Below are 15,158 nucleotides of genomic sequence, written 5' to 3' on the forward strand. Positions count from 1 at the left end.
AAGCAGATGAGGCTGTAGGTGTGGGTGGGGATGTGCAATGGTTAATCCTCAGAGACCTAGACTTTAACAGTCATTGAGGATCCCTTAATCTCCCTAATCTCCCTGCTGCTTGCTCAGTTTTATAGGTCTCTTCATGACATTATGGCAACATATTTTGAGGGGAGGGGTAGAATAATGAAGATTTATTGTCTCTGAGACCTGGAGGACAGATGTCCAACATCAAAGTGTTGGTGGGCCCCACTCACTCTGACACCTGTAGTGGTCTGGTAGCTGAAAAGGGGAAGTTTGAAGTAAAAAGTAAGTTCCATTTGCTTATATTGTGTTCAGTGAAAAGAAGAGGAAAACATAAGAAAGGATGTGGGATGGTGATGTCCCTTGGGCTCCTAGAGGACAGAGCCAGTCTCCATTACCGAGGGGTCTACAATGGGATGTAGACCCAGAGCCACTCAGGCAACAGAGATGAAGGGACTTCAAGAGAATCTTCAGCTAGAGCAAGACCAATCAGCCACTAGCTCAGCAGAATGTCATGGAGAACAAAGTTCAGGAAGTCACTTACCTCTAGGCCAGTCAGTCAAAAGAGGGAGAAAAATAATGTAATAATCTTGATTGATGTAGAACGCCTGGGCCACTTAGCACCCGTCACTCAGGTGGCAAAAGTCCACCTCAAGGCTCTGTTCAGTAAAAGGCATATGATGTGGTCTGAATCCAAGACAGGAGCTAGAACACCTTGTACTACACTAAACAGCTTGAAAGCTCCATGCATTAGATGGATGTATAAATAGCAAAACTTAAGAAGCCATCAATATGAAAATAAAAAGAACAGGTGACAAATGTAATCTATATTAAAAGAAAACAACCATCACCTTATATTTCAATTGTTTTAGAAACACCAAATGAAAGGTTTTGTTATAGATATACAATGGCAATTTAATCTGTAATGATTGACCTCACTTTCAGTACAACTGAAGTGTGTGTGGGGGGGTAGGTGTGGAGATATGAAGATGAGGGTGTGGCTGGCCTAATGCTGGATGGGACTCTCGGGATCATGGGAGGCCAGGTAGGCCCACGGATGGGGGCCTCTGAGATGGCCAACATTTCATGGTGGCATTGCAGGTCATCTTTTCTGGGCTGTGTAAGGTGACTCACAGGACTCATGTCCTTAGCCATGCAGAAGATGAGGTTTTGATGTCAAGATTCTCAAATTTGAACCAAAAGTACGCATCCCACTTATTGAACACTACAATTATTCATTGTTTCGTCATGAATTTAAGGTTCATAGTGTGGCAGTAGAAAGAGGCCTCCTCACCAGGTTGGATGCCCAGGCCCCAGACACCCCTTCTTTTTACAGTTCCTAGGCCTGCCATATCAGAGGGCAGGCAGGGGTGGTTGAGGGAACACTCAGTGGTGCATAGTGTTTGTGAGAGGATTGTCTTTTCTCCTTCTAGTGGAAAGATCTGTTTTATTTCTAAATGGCAGGAAGTGTTAAAAGGGATCATAAGCATTATTCAAACCTAGAAGACTCTTGAATAGGAATATTTTTTATTTTGAATGATTGGAAATAAATCCATCTTTTCCTAAAATGACTAACAATAAACCAGAAGACCTCAAAGTATATGTGACAGGAAACAGAAGAGTAAGGGACCCATAAAAAAAAAACAATAAAAATCCAATTGGTGGGCCTGATGAGATGACTCAATAAATAAAGTTTCTTGTCCTGGGTGTGAGAAGCTGAGTTAGAGCTCTAGAACCCATGTGATGGGAGGAGACAGTGACTCCCACAAATTATCCTCTGGCCTGTACATGTGCCATGTCATGGTGCACATATGTCATGGTGTGTGCGTATACACACACACACACACACACACACACACACACACTCACAACAGATGGACAGATGGATGGATAGAAAGATAGATGATATAAAAAAATCAATGACTATTCCTAATCTGCTTGAGAAACCAAGGCACAAAGACATCAAGAAGGACTCTGGATCAAAGATTACACATTTATTCAATAAAAAAGAGAAAGTGTTTAGAGGGCAAGGGAGATCTAAATTTAATAGCAAATTGAAGAAGACACATTTCTAAAACACGTCGAGTCTTTAACGCAGTGATTTACAACCTTTCTAATGCTGCAACCCTTTCATATAGTTCTTCATGTTGTGGTGACCCCCAACCATAAAATTATTTTCGCTACCACTTCTTAACTGTAATTTTGCTACTGTTATGAATCATTATGTAAGTAGCTGATGTGCAGGATAATTATTGAAAACACCTGTGAATGGGTCTTTCCATCCCAAAAGAGGTTGCGACCCACAGGTTGAGAACCATTTCCCTAATAGGTAAAAATCAACAACAATTCAATATAACATGTAAAAATCTTCTCCATTTGGTTTTTATATTAAAAGGCCAGGCGTGGTAACTGTGGTGTGTTATGGGCAGTTATGCAGAAGTAGGCCCCAAGCACTGTCTCTCAAGCCCTAATGATGAAAGGTAGAAGGTGGAGAAAGTTCAAGTGCAGCGGGTGATATTTTTCATAGATTGCTTGTCCATGTGGCAGATGACTCACCTGCTCTGTGAAAGACCCAAGTCACAGTCACTTTCAAATTGAGCCCCTTTGCAACTTGGCAAGTCCCAAAGGTCAATTTTCTGAGGTGTTGATTAAATAAAAGTTACGTGCTTTCATATACTAGCCGACCTGGAGACAGGGTTTCTATTTTGACAGTGGAAATGAAGGCTTCCTTTGGCGCTTGGCAGCAGCAGCCGCCCTCCACTCCCAGTCTTCCTGTTCCATTCAGAGGTGAGGCCACGAAGGACTTAGAGAGCTGAGGTATTTCGATTAATAAATACTTTCAAAACTTTGGATATAGGTGACTAAAATTTGTTCCATTGATTGTAAAAGATGACTCAACTTTTAAAATTCCAATGCAGATATTCTAGTAAAGTTCTGATTATATTTTCTTGGTGAAAGAACCTTGCTTGGTTTAGAACTTGCCTAAAGGAACTTTTGTGATCTTCTTCGATGTTCTTGCCCCTTTTCTGAGCCTAGCGGAGTGTTTCTCTCACATGTACCCTCGAGGGTAGGTGAATAATTTGTTGAACTTTAAAAATGTTATATCCATTTAGTGATTTTCTCTGTATGTCTGTGAGTAGGGGGTTCATGCTATAGTTAGTACACATGCAGAGGCTGGGGACAGCCTTGAGAGAGTCAGTTCTCTCCTTCTATTGTGCGGTCTTGGGAGTCAAACTAAGGTTCTCAGGCTTGACAGCATGCGTCTTTACCTGCTGATCCATCTCTCTAGCTCGTAACTTCTTTTGCAGTTTGCAAAATTGGAATCATGGTACCTGCATTGGAGGTCTCATGAGAATTAAACATAAGATAGATAAGTGCCAGCCACTTAAACAATACAGACTATAAAGACCCAGTTCTATGATGAGGCTTTCAAATCTATCAGTGTTGACTTGACCTGTCCTTTATAGTAATTAGTCAGTACTCAAATATTGTAGGTGACTTTCAAAGCCATGACATTACCATCAACAGGGAATCCTGTTTGGCCATATGCTAAAGAACTGTGTCTTAGTCAGGTTTCTATTGCTTTGATAAAATACTGTGATCTAGAGCAACATGAGGAGGCAAGGGTTTATTTCATCTTATTTCATTCTCAGGTCATGCTCTATCACTGAAGTGTGTCATGGCAAGAACTCAAGGCAGGATTCTAGTAACAGGAACTGAAGCCGAAACCATGGGAGTGGTTACTTGCTGGATCCTCATTGGCTTGTTCACCCTGCCTTCTTATATAACACAGGATCACCAGCCTGGGGATGGCATCACTCAGAGAGAGCTGCCTCCCATCAATCATTAATCAAGAAAGATACAAGACTGACTTCCATGTAGGCAATTTGATGGAGGCATTTTCTCAATTGAGGTTCTTCTTCACAGATAAATCTGCTTGTGTCTAGTCTAGTTGACAAAAAAAGAAAAGAAAAAACAGCAGGGCAGCAGTGGCACACGCCTTTAATCCCAGCACTCGGGAGGCAGAGCCAGGTGGATCTCTGTGAGTTCGAGACCAGCCTGGTCTATAGAGCAAGACCCAGGACAGGCACCAAAACAATGCAGAGAAACCCTGTCTTGAAAAACCAAAAAACAAACAAGGACAACTTGTTTTAAAAAAAAAAAAATGGAACCTTACTTTGATGAGGACTGGGTTCAAGCACTGGCCACCAACACCAATATTGTGGCTACTGTTTTTCGAAACCCAGCTACCTGTGTCAATGTATTGTTTACCTCAAGAAGTCAAGCTGTCTTTCAGCGCATTGGAACTCTGTTTAGTCCAGCTCTAGCCCGTGTGCCACATCTAGGACTGCTGTCTTTAGGCTTTTTGTACCAAAGTAAGGAAACACTGAAATTCACCAGTAAGTACCAAGGGAACCCACTTCCACCCATGCTGCCACCCTCATGAAACACGTAAAAGAAGCCAAGAGTCACTTCTCCCTCCCCCCCCCCCTCCCCTCCCCTACCCTACCCTCCCTTTTCCCCTCCTCTCTCCTCCCTTCTCCTCCCCTCCCCTCCTCTTCTCTTTGACATAGGATCTCATTATGTAGCCCCAGCTGGCCTGGAACTCACTATGTAGACCAGACTGGCCTTATACTCACAAAGATCTTCCTGCCTCTGCCTCACAAGTACTAGGATTAAAGGAGTGCTCCACCATGAGAGCCAGACTACTTTTAAATGCATAAGAGACTGATTGATCGAAGGAGTTGACTCTAAAGAAAATAAAGTTACTTAGAACTTAAGAAATGATGCAGAACGTTAAATGCTGTATTAATAACTTTAGAAAATTTCCATATGTCACCCTATGCATAAAACAAAATTAATCTTGTTAAAAATAGACAAATGTTTACCAAGACATTCATGAAAATGATGTATTCATCTTTCAAAACATACACATTTAGAGGTGGGTAAGGACGTTGTAACTAGAACACCAGCACCACAGGAACTAGCCTCAGCTATCAACAGGTGAGACTATGTGAAAGGGAACAAGTCTTACTACAGCGAAGGAGGCGGGCAAACAGGCCGCAGCGTGGGAGAAACTCTTCACCAGCTGCCATTCAGACATGGGGCCAATATCCAGAACTCACAAAGAATTTCAGAAACTAAATACCAAGGAAATAAAACTGCCACTCAGTGAGTGGGCAGGTGAATTGAATAGATAGTTCTCAATAAAGAAAAAAAGAGAAAAAAGGAAAAAGAAAATCAAATGGCCAATGACTATTAGTAGAAGTGTTCAATATCCGTACCCATCAGGGAAATACAAATAAAACCTACTTTGAGATACCACCTCACTCTATTCAGAATGACTATCATCAGCAAATCTGACAATTTTTTGAGGGAGAGGGAGGGGAGGGAGGGAGGGAGAGCCTTATCCACTGTTTTGTGGGGAGAGGTGCAAATTAGTATAGCCATTGTAGAAATCACCTTGGAGATATCTCTAAAACTTAAAATTAAAACTCTCATAGGACCCTGCTATTTCACTCCTAGACCTACACCAAGAACTCCATACCCTACAATAGAACTGTTTATATCCCTATGTTTATGTTTATTGTAGCTTTAGTCACTATAGCAATGAATTGATAATGAAAGCTCAGCTCTAAAAAAAAAATGCAGTCACAAAATTTTCAGGAAAATGTGTGGACTTAGAATGAAAAATTAAGTGAGGCCACATAATCTCAGAAAAAAAAATGTTCTCCCCTGAGTGCAGAATATATATACATATATATATATATATATATATATATATATATATATGCAACCAAATGTGTGGGGGTTGCTGTATAACAGGCAGAAAAGAAAACAAGAAAGGCTAAATAGTAGGGGATGGGTAAGGACCAAATGCAGGCAATGAACATGAGTTATGAAAGAGGATATAAAGCTAATTGTTTTCTAGTTATAACTGTAGATTTTTCCTCTTTGGTGGTAAGTCTATAAAAATATATTTGATAGTGAAAGTATAAAAATCCAATGAGAAGCTCCACAGCTTGCATTTTGAACAACTACTCTAACTATATAGAAGTTCATTGAGTTGCATGGTATTTGGATCTCATCTGGTTAATTTTGGTGTGTGAAATGTTTTTGCAAATTTTTTGTAATAGAGTTTAAAATAAACTAAAAAAAATTCATGGTAATTATGGATTCATCCTTTAAAATATACACATTTAGAAACCTACTGGTCAAAGTTTTGATACCCACATGTAGAAAGGAAAATCTTACAACCTTCTACACTTAGATTGTATAAACAAATCATGTTAGCACATAGGCATTCATGTATTAGGCAAGGTGCTAAAAAGATAGAAGCCAGGAAGGAAGATTTGTCTCTAACTCATACTGTGATTGCTCTATACACAAAGTCAAGGTAAGGAGTCAGTGAACTTGCTGTCTGACAAAGGAAGGCTGCCAAAGTGTTCTCCAGGTTTACTCAAGCATATCCTGAATTGGATTATACTCATGTGCAATACAAATAAGTCTCAAATTACTGTCCTTTGAAAATAAAGGTTTCTACAGTGGAAACACCATCTTGGAAAATATATGTATCTTCAGTCAGAGAAACATAAACATTCATTAAATAGAACTCTTTCATTCTAAGAAACAACTATATCTTGAATGATTTAATCAGAGAGAGAGAGAGAGAGAGAGAGAGAGAGAGAGAGAGAGAGAGAGAGAATGTTTAGCTTTTATCACTTGAAATTCTACAAGATAAGTCTTTACCATATGTATGATAGCTCCATGAACTGAAATTTTTCTTGGGGCTATGCTTCTTTCCAACCAGTGGAAAAACCATGTGCCAGTTGTCATGGTCAGCACTTATCAAGAACTCACTCCTAATCCATTTGTCACAGATGAATGGAACCAGCTTCCTCAATAGCTCTGATGGAGAGGTTGTGAGATTTTGAGGCTCCCAGCTTCAAATACATATCTATCATTGGACTAGTCATTATGTTCATGTCTTTCACATTACCCATGTTTTGTTTCATCTTTACTACTTTCTGTGGCTAGGGTTTGTTGGGAGCAATCGACTCACCCAGAAAATGAAAACTAGGCTAGAAAAAGGTTAACAGCAGTAAAAATGTAACTCTGCTTTATAATGAAGTAAGGTTGCGTTTTCTCAGGCTGAGATTCTAATAGGTACATTAGGATTCTAGGCCTAGACATAGTTCATGCTCTGAAGGAAGGAGGATAGGTTGATGCAAAGAATAAAATATTTGACTCTCTTTTCTGCCTGTTATTTTCTTGGTCTGTTGGTGCTTTCCAAGTTGTCATCATCTTTTCTTCCTACACATGGCCATGGTCTAGCTTGAGTTTCCTATACTTGCTACCTTCACCATGGGCTGGTCTTCATGCCTGTGTCTCTGAGTGAATTAATTGACAAGGACATTAATATGAGATACTAAATAGTTTCTATCAAGAGAAAGAGGAAATAATTTTGAAGAGTAATAAGTCATCTTCACTTGGTGAGAATTGATGAGAAGAAAAGAAAGCACAGCGTTTGCAGACACTAGTTGGAGCACTACCCATGCAGCACTGATGGTAGAGGATCTCTCAAAGACTAATCGGAAACCCACCTCCCTATTTGCACATATGTGTGCATGCAGTCATAAATGTAACATGAGACACTGGAGCCCTGGCCACTCAGCAGTACCAGCATTTCCTAAGCTGCCTTTGGTTTTGTCCACCTCTCATCAGACTGTTCATCTCTACCTTCCAACAAGTTTGTTCCAAAATGTGGCTCAGTGGCCAGCTTCCTGACTCCCATTCTTAGAAGGAATGTTCTACTCACTACATTTCCTGGACATTCTCTATGGACTTCATCACCTCAGATCTTCAGCCGCCACACTAGGCTTATGTGTGGCTTTAGCCAGTCGTGTTTCCAAAAGAGATCTCCAGGACTTCCAAAGGAGCGCTTTCCAGGAGTTTTCTACCTTTTTGAGAACAGCTATAATAAGAACTCCGGCATCATTCCATGTCTCCTTCCCTGTTCCAGGCTTGGCAAAGGTTCTTCTCCCTTACAAATACAGACACTCTCCTTAACCACTGGGAACCTTGCTAAGGTGCAGTTTCTTACAATGGACAAGTCTTTCCCTTAGGACCTAACTAAACCAGTGGAGGTACTGACATATGGTTGAGCAGATATGTAACACTAGTGATAACAAATCCTTCTGAATATCAGGAATTTCCAGTTCTTCTCTGAAACCAAATTGATAAAAGACCTAACTATACTGCCCAATTATAGATCATTAAGCATAATTTTTGTGACAGGTCTATTATTTTTGGCATATAACAGAAGAAGAGCTTTTTAAATTTAAGTGGAATGATGTAGCCATAAGAAAATTCCTTTCTTTCACCTCTGCTTTTTTTGGTGCTTGTATCTGATAAAACCAGAAGTTATGAATTGAATTTATGCTAAACTGTGCCTCATTTTAACAATAAGGACTCCAGACATTTCTAAGCAATGAATGGAGGAGAAAGAGCCTCAATTTGATTCATTATATAAGATTCATTTGCAGCATTTTACCATTTTGTTTAAAAAATGTCAACATTTTTAGTGTGTTTATGTAGCTGGGGGTGTAGCCCAGCAGTATATTGTTTGTGTAAAATATACAAGACCCTGAAGTTGATGCCTAGTGTCTCAGGAAAAAATAGATATTTATGCTAATTTTCTTGCCTACTAATCATTGTGGCAGGAAGTCGGTGCACACACAAAAGAATTTAATAGTATTGCCTTACAATGAAAAGATATAAAAATTTATCTTTCACTTATGAACATATTTTACAGAAAATTTGTTTAAAATATATCTTGTACAAAAAGTATATTCCATTAAGATAAGATTTTATTGGGCTATAGAATGGAAATTAATTCAGGGAGGAAGAGATGTGGCCTAAAGCCCTGCCTATTAAAGGAGGAATTTTTTGTTCATTTTTCTATGGAAGGAACTGATCATGAAAATATAGTAAGTAGTCTTTGGATTGCAATTTTTAATTAATGAAATATTTATATGAAAACACTAATGTTTACAGTACAGTAGAACTGTTGCAACTTGTTGTAATCACTTGAATTCATGATGGTGATTTTTCAAGTGTTGCTTTAAAAAGGAAAGGGAGTGTGGTTGTTTAGAATTATTCAGGAGATACATAAAAACATATTAGAATGCATCATGTGAATTTGCATCACTACATGAGGAGCATTTGCCTTATTTTCTCTTTGTTCCCAGGACATATAATATAAAGAACTAAGATAATGTACATTGAGATGAAAGACAAACAGTAGTTGCTAGCTCCGTATTGGATATGGAACCCACAAGTCTCAGTGTGGGACATAGAAATATTTTTTTCTTTTTAATCTAGGCCATATAAATTTAGTGAAATCAACTCTTTTTTTTAATTAAGAAATTTTCTATTCATTTCACATACCAACCACAGATCCCCTCCCTTCGCTCCTCCCGCCCCCCAGCTTCCATCCCCTCCTTCCCACCTCCTCCAAGACAAGGCCTCCTGTGGGTAGTCAGCAGAGCCTGATACACTCAGTTGAGGCAGGCCCAAGCCCCTCCCCCTGCACCAAGGCTGTGTAAGCTGTCCCATCATAGGCAGTGGGCCTCAAAAAGCCCGTTCAAGTCCTAGGGATGGATCTTGATCCCACTGACAGAGGGCCCCTTAAGAAGATCAAGCTTAACTGTCTTGCCTATATAGAGGGCCTAGTCCAGTTTAATGGAGGCTCCACAGCTATTGGTCCACAGTTCATGAGTTCCCACTTGTTTGGTTTGATGGTCTCTATACATCTTCCCATCATGATCTTGATGCCCCTTGCTCATAGAATCCCTCTTCTCTTTCTTCGACTGGACTCTTGAAGCTCCGCCTGGTACATGGCTGGGGATCTCTGCAGCTGCTTCCATCAATTACTGGATGAAGGCTCTGTGATGACAGTTAGGGTGTTCACCAATCTGATTACTAGGGTAGACTAGTTCAGGCACCCTCTCTAAGGTGAGGTCATCCTTGTGGATTTCTGGGAACTTCCCTAGCACCCGGGTGAAATCAACTCTTGAGGACTCTTTTTGATGACTAGTGGGAAAAAAAGAATATGATATATGATTTTCCTTTTATTGATCAAAACAAAAACAGAATCATTTGTAAGTATAGATTCTCCTTGACTAATAGATTTCATCTTGAGGAACATAAGGAAATTTGAAGTATTAGAAGTGGAAATGGGTTTGCTACATCTGACTGGCGTACAAGCCTTCTAGCTTGTCAACACCATATGGTGTTGAGTATCCGTGGTTCACTTCCTTAGCCTGTGGCTAACTGGAAGCAGTTTCTCAGTGTTGCTATGCAACATCACAAGACAGCCTTGGACCACAGCAGGGACCCCCAACAGTGATTGGGATTTAAAATGCCATTCCAAATGAATGTTTGTTATTTTGTACCATACTAGATTTGAAAATTTTTTAAGGTGAATCATCATAGATCAGGAATTGTCTACCTTGAAGAGATTGATACGTGGGGTTTGATATTTTTTCCCCTGATGATTTTGTCAGGACATGTATAAATGAACAAGGAGAGGACTGAGGGTGGTTGTCTAATTTTATACATGGGTTTTCATCATATGCTATTTACTTTAGTTGACAATTTTACACCTGTAAGGCATGAGCTTGGAAGGGAAGATAGATAAAAAAAAATTAAAGATCACAATGTGGGTAAGAAATAGGGAAAGAGTTCAGTTAATAGTCATTAAAATGTTTGTTATACAAGTATGAGGACCTGAGTTTGATTCCTAGGACCAAAAAGAGCAAAGAGAAAGTCAAGGTGAGGGAGAAATGAATGGCATCGAGCAGACTCTCCCTGGAGTCTGATTGGGTAGCTTCAGAGGATCAGAGTTCGAAGTAGGGATGGAGTCCAGGAGTAAGGGACATAGGTACCAACTCCAAGGCTTTATGGGAAGAGCAGAGGAGAATCTTAAAGCTTATCACCAACTCATGGGCAGCAAGAATTGCAGGCTATGGAAGTCTGTGTGTTACTTTTCTCATGCCTGTGGTAAAATTCCTGAAAAGGCAATGGAAGGAAGGAAGGGAGGGAGGGAGGAAAGATGGATGGGTTTTGGTTTACAGTTCTAGGGTGTAGCCCATTGTGGTGGAGAAGACATGGCAGCTGTAGCCCCAGGTATCATCTGGTCTCGCATCAGAACTCAGAAAACAGAAATGAATGTTGGTGCTCGGCTTGCTATTTTATTATCCAGTCCAGCACCATGGCCCTTGGAATGATGTCACCCACACTTAAGGTCATCTGCCTGCCTCAATTATTTCACTTAACCCAATCTAGAGATTCCTTCTGAGTCGTGTCCTGAGGTTTGTCTTCTAGGTGATCTGGATCTTGTCAAGTTTACACTAGCCACCAAATACAGATAGTGCTGCTTGTTCTTCAGTCTGTCCTGTTAAGTCTTGCAGCTGGGCATGGTGCTGCACACCTGTCATCCCAGCACTGAGGAGGCTGAGGCAGGAGGATGCTGAGTTCCAGAATAGCCTAACCAGGAATGGGAACAACAACTCTTGTCCAGCAGCGCTCTGAAATGAAGTGCATTGCCTTCTGCATTTGTGCCTCCCCCACCCCACTCTGTAGTTCTCCACTTGCCTTGAGCTCTTTTTGTGAAATTTGTGTTCTGATAAGTGTTCATTTTTAATGGTTTTTTATTGTTCAAGGTCTCACATAAAGCAACACATGAAGGGATTTTCCTCCAGTTTGTTGAGTACATGCTGTTAGTTGTTGCTGAGATATAACATTTAGAGATGTAGGGTGTGACTTGTATTAATGCACAGTAATATCATTGGTGCGCACTTGCACACATCAACAGCCTACATCAACACCGAAAGTCCAGGGGCTATGGGAAAGGGATTGACATTGGAACAGAGTACCTGGTTCTAGCCTCGAATCTTTAGATCTAGAACCTGTGTCTACTGAATCACCTGCAACCCTAGAGCACAACTAGTGGAGAGTGGTGAACTGCTATCTTGCAAACTCCAGCTCTATACACAGAGCTTTCTGACACTCGGGGAGAGAAAGGTGACTTCTCACGGGTGATATTTAACATGTCTCCAAGTAGCAGGATAACTGTCATGTTCCCTATCAAGTCTCAACAGAGACAAACTCTAAAGTCAACAGAAAGTCACACACAGCTCTGCATACAATCTTCCTGTGTGTTTCTTCTTAATGCACATGGATATCAATCAACCACTGGTACTTGAGTTCTGATACCTTTTAATTTTATCTTCCCTTCCAAGCTCATCTCTTATTTACACAAAAACTTATCTCAAGTCTAAAAATGAAGACAGGTTCAAACATTGAGGAGGAATGTCATGAACATGTAAAATCACATTTTCAGCATCATTCTGTGAGGCTGCTGGTCAGAATCCTTATACCAGAATGGTTTACTTCTAGTTATTCTTATTGTTTTTTGTTTGCTTGTTTAAGGAAGTCACTTTTTGTTAGTTCTTTTATTTTTGAAATGTAATTACTTCATTTCTTCCTTCCTTTTTCTCCCTCCAAGCACTGCTATATACCCCTCCTTCCTTTTTTTCAAGTTCATGGCCCTGTTTTTTTTTCATTAATTGTTGTTATATACATATATGTGTGTATGTGTGTGTGCATGTATATGAAGTCGTTTTAAGTCAAGAGTCAGACTACAAACAGTTGCTTTCATTATCACTAGCTTGAATATTTAATCACCATAATTGCCTGGAGGATGCATGTTTAAAGGACTAACTAAGGGTTTGAAGATGTAGCTCCTTGGTTGGCCCCTTGCTTAGCATGTGCAGTGCCCTGGTTAAATCCCAAGCACCACAAAGATAAATAAACAAAATTAATCAAGTGCCCAATTTTTATGGGAAAGTTTATGTCAATTATGCATACACATAAGGCCTTGTCATAGTTAACACGTTTCCAGGAGATAATATTGGCAGGGGGTCTTCCTTACATAAATCTACCTGAATCACACATTTCAGATAAGTCACAGGGATGTTGCCCATGTTAGGAAGCATGACACCCTGAGTGGCCTGTGTTGACCTGTCTTTGTGTGTCCTCTCCAGTGAGCCTGCCCCTGGGGCCTGGCAGCCACTGCAGCATGGGAGGAGTCTCACAGGTGCCACCAGAGGCTGAGGAGACAGCATCTGTGGGCAGCTGTTTTGCATCCGAAGATACAACCGAGGACTCAGGGGTGATGAGCTCTCCCTCAGATGTCATCTCTCTGGACTCACAACAAGACAGCATGAGATCTAAGGATAAATGGTCCACAGACCAGGAGGACTGCAGCGACCAGGATCTAGCTGGAACTCCAGAACTGGGTCCCCAAAAGAGCCCATCATGGGGGAAAAATGGCTCTGGGAACTCAATTCTAAGGTGAGTCATGGAATAGCTGGAGGTAGAGCCACCTATACCCACCTCTTAGTTTTCAATGAAAGATGTTTTTGTCAGGGTGACCCAAATAATGATCATTGATACCCCAGTGCCATGTGCCTTCCATGGATGTGTCCCCACCCTAATTTGCAATTTGTTATCTCTAGTCCTGTCTTCATGCTGTGTGTAGACATGAAGATGCTTATAATCAATGCATTAGAATGTTTAGTGTGCCTTGACACTGGACCCAAAGGCATTATCCTGTGATCTGCTTTTCTACTCAACAATGTTAAAAGTCACCCTTGATAACACATAGAGTGACCATTCATGTATTTGTCCTCTTTCATATTAATGGACTCAGGTTATTCCAGGTTTTCAGGGCTAGAAACAATAATCAAACTGCATGTACATTTCTGTGTAATATAGAGAGTTCTCCAGAGGAGAAATTATGTCATCAGAAAAATTCATCAGCTACGTGGAATATCAATGTGCTGTACTGGTTTGGGTTAGTACTCTAGCGGATTGATGTCTAGCGTTTAAGTGACCATCAAGCTTTAAGCTTTGGATCATGATGCAAATAGCATCTCAAGTGTCCTCAATTTATAGTCTTTGGATAGTAAAGATTGACTACATAATCTGTTTACTAACAATTTGATCTTACTTTTTATGAATTGTTTTTTGTGTACTTTATTATGTTTTTTTTAATTGTATGTCTTGCCATATTTAAATTAGTAACTTCTTCATTGGCTATTTTGACCATAAGCAGTTTCTAAGTCTGAAGATTGAATTTAATTTTGTTATTTTCAAATTGTACAATAATTTCTTATTCATATGATGAATGTGTCATGGGCTTCCAAAGCATATTTAAGGGACCTCCTAATTGACTCGTGTTCATGTGACTTAACCATTGCTGAAATTCTGTTGCTTTCTTACACCAGGGTGCTCCTCTACCTGTGGTTCCTTTTCAGGCATGTTGTGAAAAGAGTCTGGTTTTTTGTTGTTGTTGTTTTGTGTTGTTTTTTTTTTTTTAACCAGGATCCACTTCCTCTCTGGCTTGACAACAAGTTTCAGTAGCTACATCACTCTGGACCACTTTACACAACACAGGTCCCTGTCACTTTCCTCTATCTGACCTTGTTCACCTTGTCAGCTGGGCGAAGAAGAAGACTGTCTCTGATCTCTAATCCTGACTGAGACACTAAGTTATCCTCTCAAGAGATGACCTCAGTTCTCTCCTTTCATGAAATGAAAAACTGTAGGTTGGAGGAGGTTAAAATTTTTGGCAGAAAGTGTCTCAGCTGAAAAATCATACATGCTCAGCCCACAGGTATATCGTGTGTGTATTTCAAAGTGCGAAATTCAGAGCATTGCCAGGTGGACGGTAGGCGATGTCCGTAGTGTAAGAAGGGGTTGAAGCTGAAGAGCTGCAGCTGGCATGGCGTGAGGCCAATGGCCGTCATTAAGGGAGCAGACACTGAGGGCAGGGGACTTGCAGCCATCACCTGAAGCTAGCCCTTTTCTGGACATCTAGTTATCACCTGGCAAGGAGGTTACAGACCTTGTGTGGATGGTCTGAAGTGTGCCAGACATCCAGATTTGCATTTCACATCTCACAAATGTAAAATGCTGTTATGTAACTTGAGCATTCATGGCCAGACTAAACAGGTGTGCAGTCCATGGTAGGGTAGTGCTCAGTGTGTGCCTTAAGTAAGTATATAGAGGCATGCTTT

General features: G+C 40.5%; 1 protein-coding gene across 8 annotated transcripts in view; it reads left to right on the forward strand.

Annotated features, from left to right (window-relative positions):
* The window catches only part of Cobl (cordon-bleu WH2 repeat protein), a 235,058-nt gene that overhangs the window by 188,605 nt on the left and 31,295 nt on the right, over positions 1-15,158 (forward strand). For all 8 annotated transcript variants that reach the window (XM_028882949.2, XM_028882952.2, XM_028882950.2 and 5 more), the window contains one exon: positions 13,122-13,431. In XM_028882949.2, the coding sequence (XP_028738782.1) occupies positions 13,122-13,431 (310 nt within the window). The remainder of the gene's footprint in view (positions 1-13,121; positions 13,432-15,158) is intronic.

Source organism: Peromyscus leucopus, chromosome 10, assembly GCF_004664715.2.
Source record: "Peromyscus leucopus breed LL Stock chromosome 10, UCI_PerLeu_2.1, whole genome shotgun sequence".
Lineage (NCBI taxonomy): Eukaryota > Metazoa > Chordata > Mammalia > Rodentia > Cricetidae > Peromyscus > Peromyscus leucopus.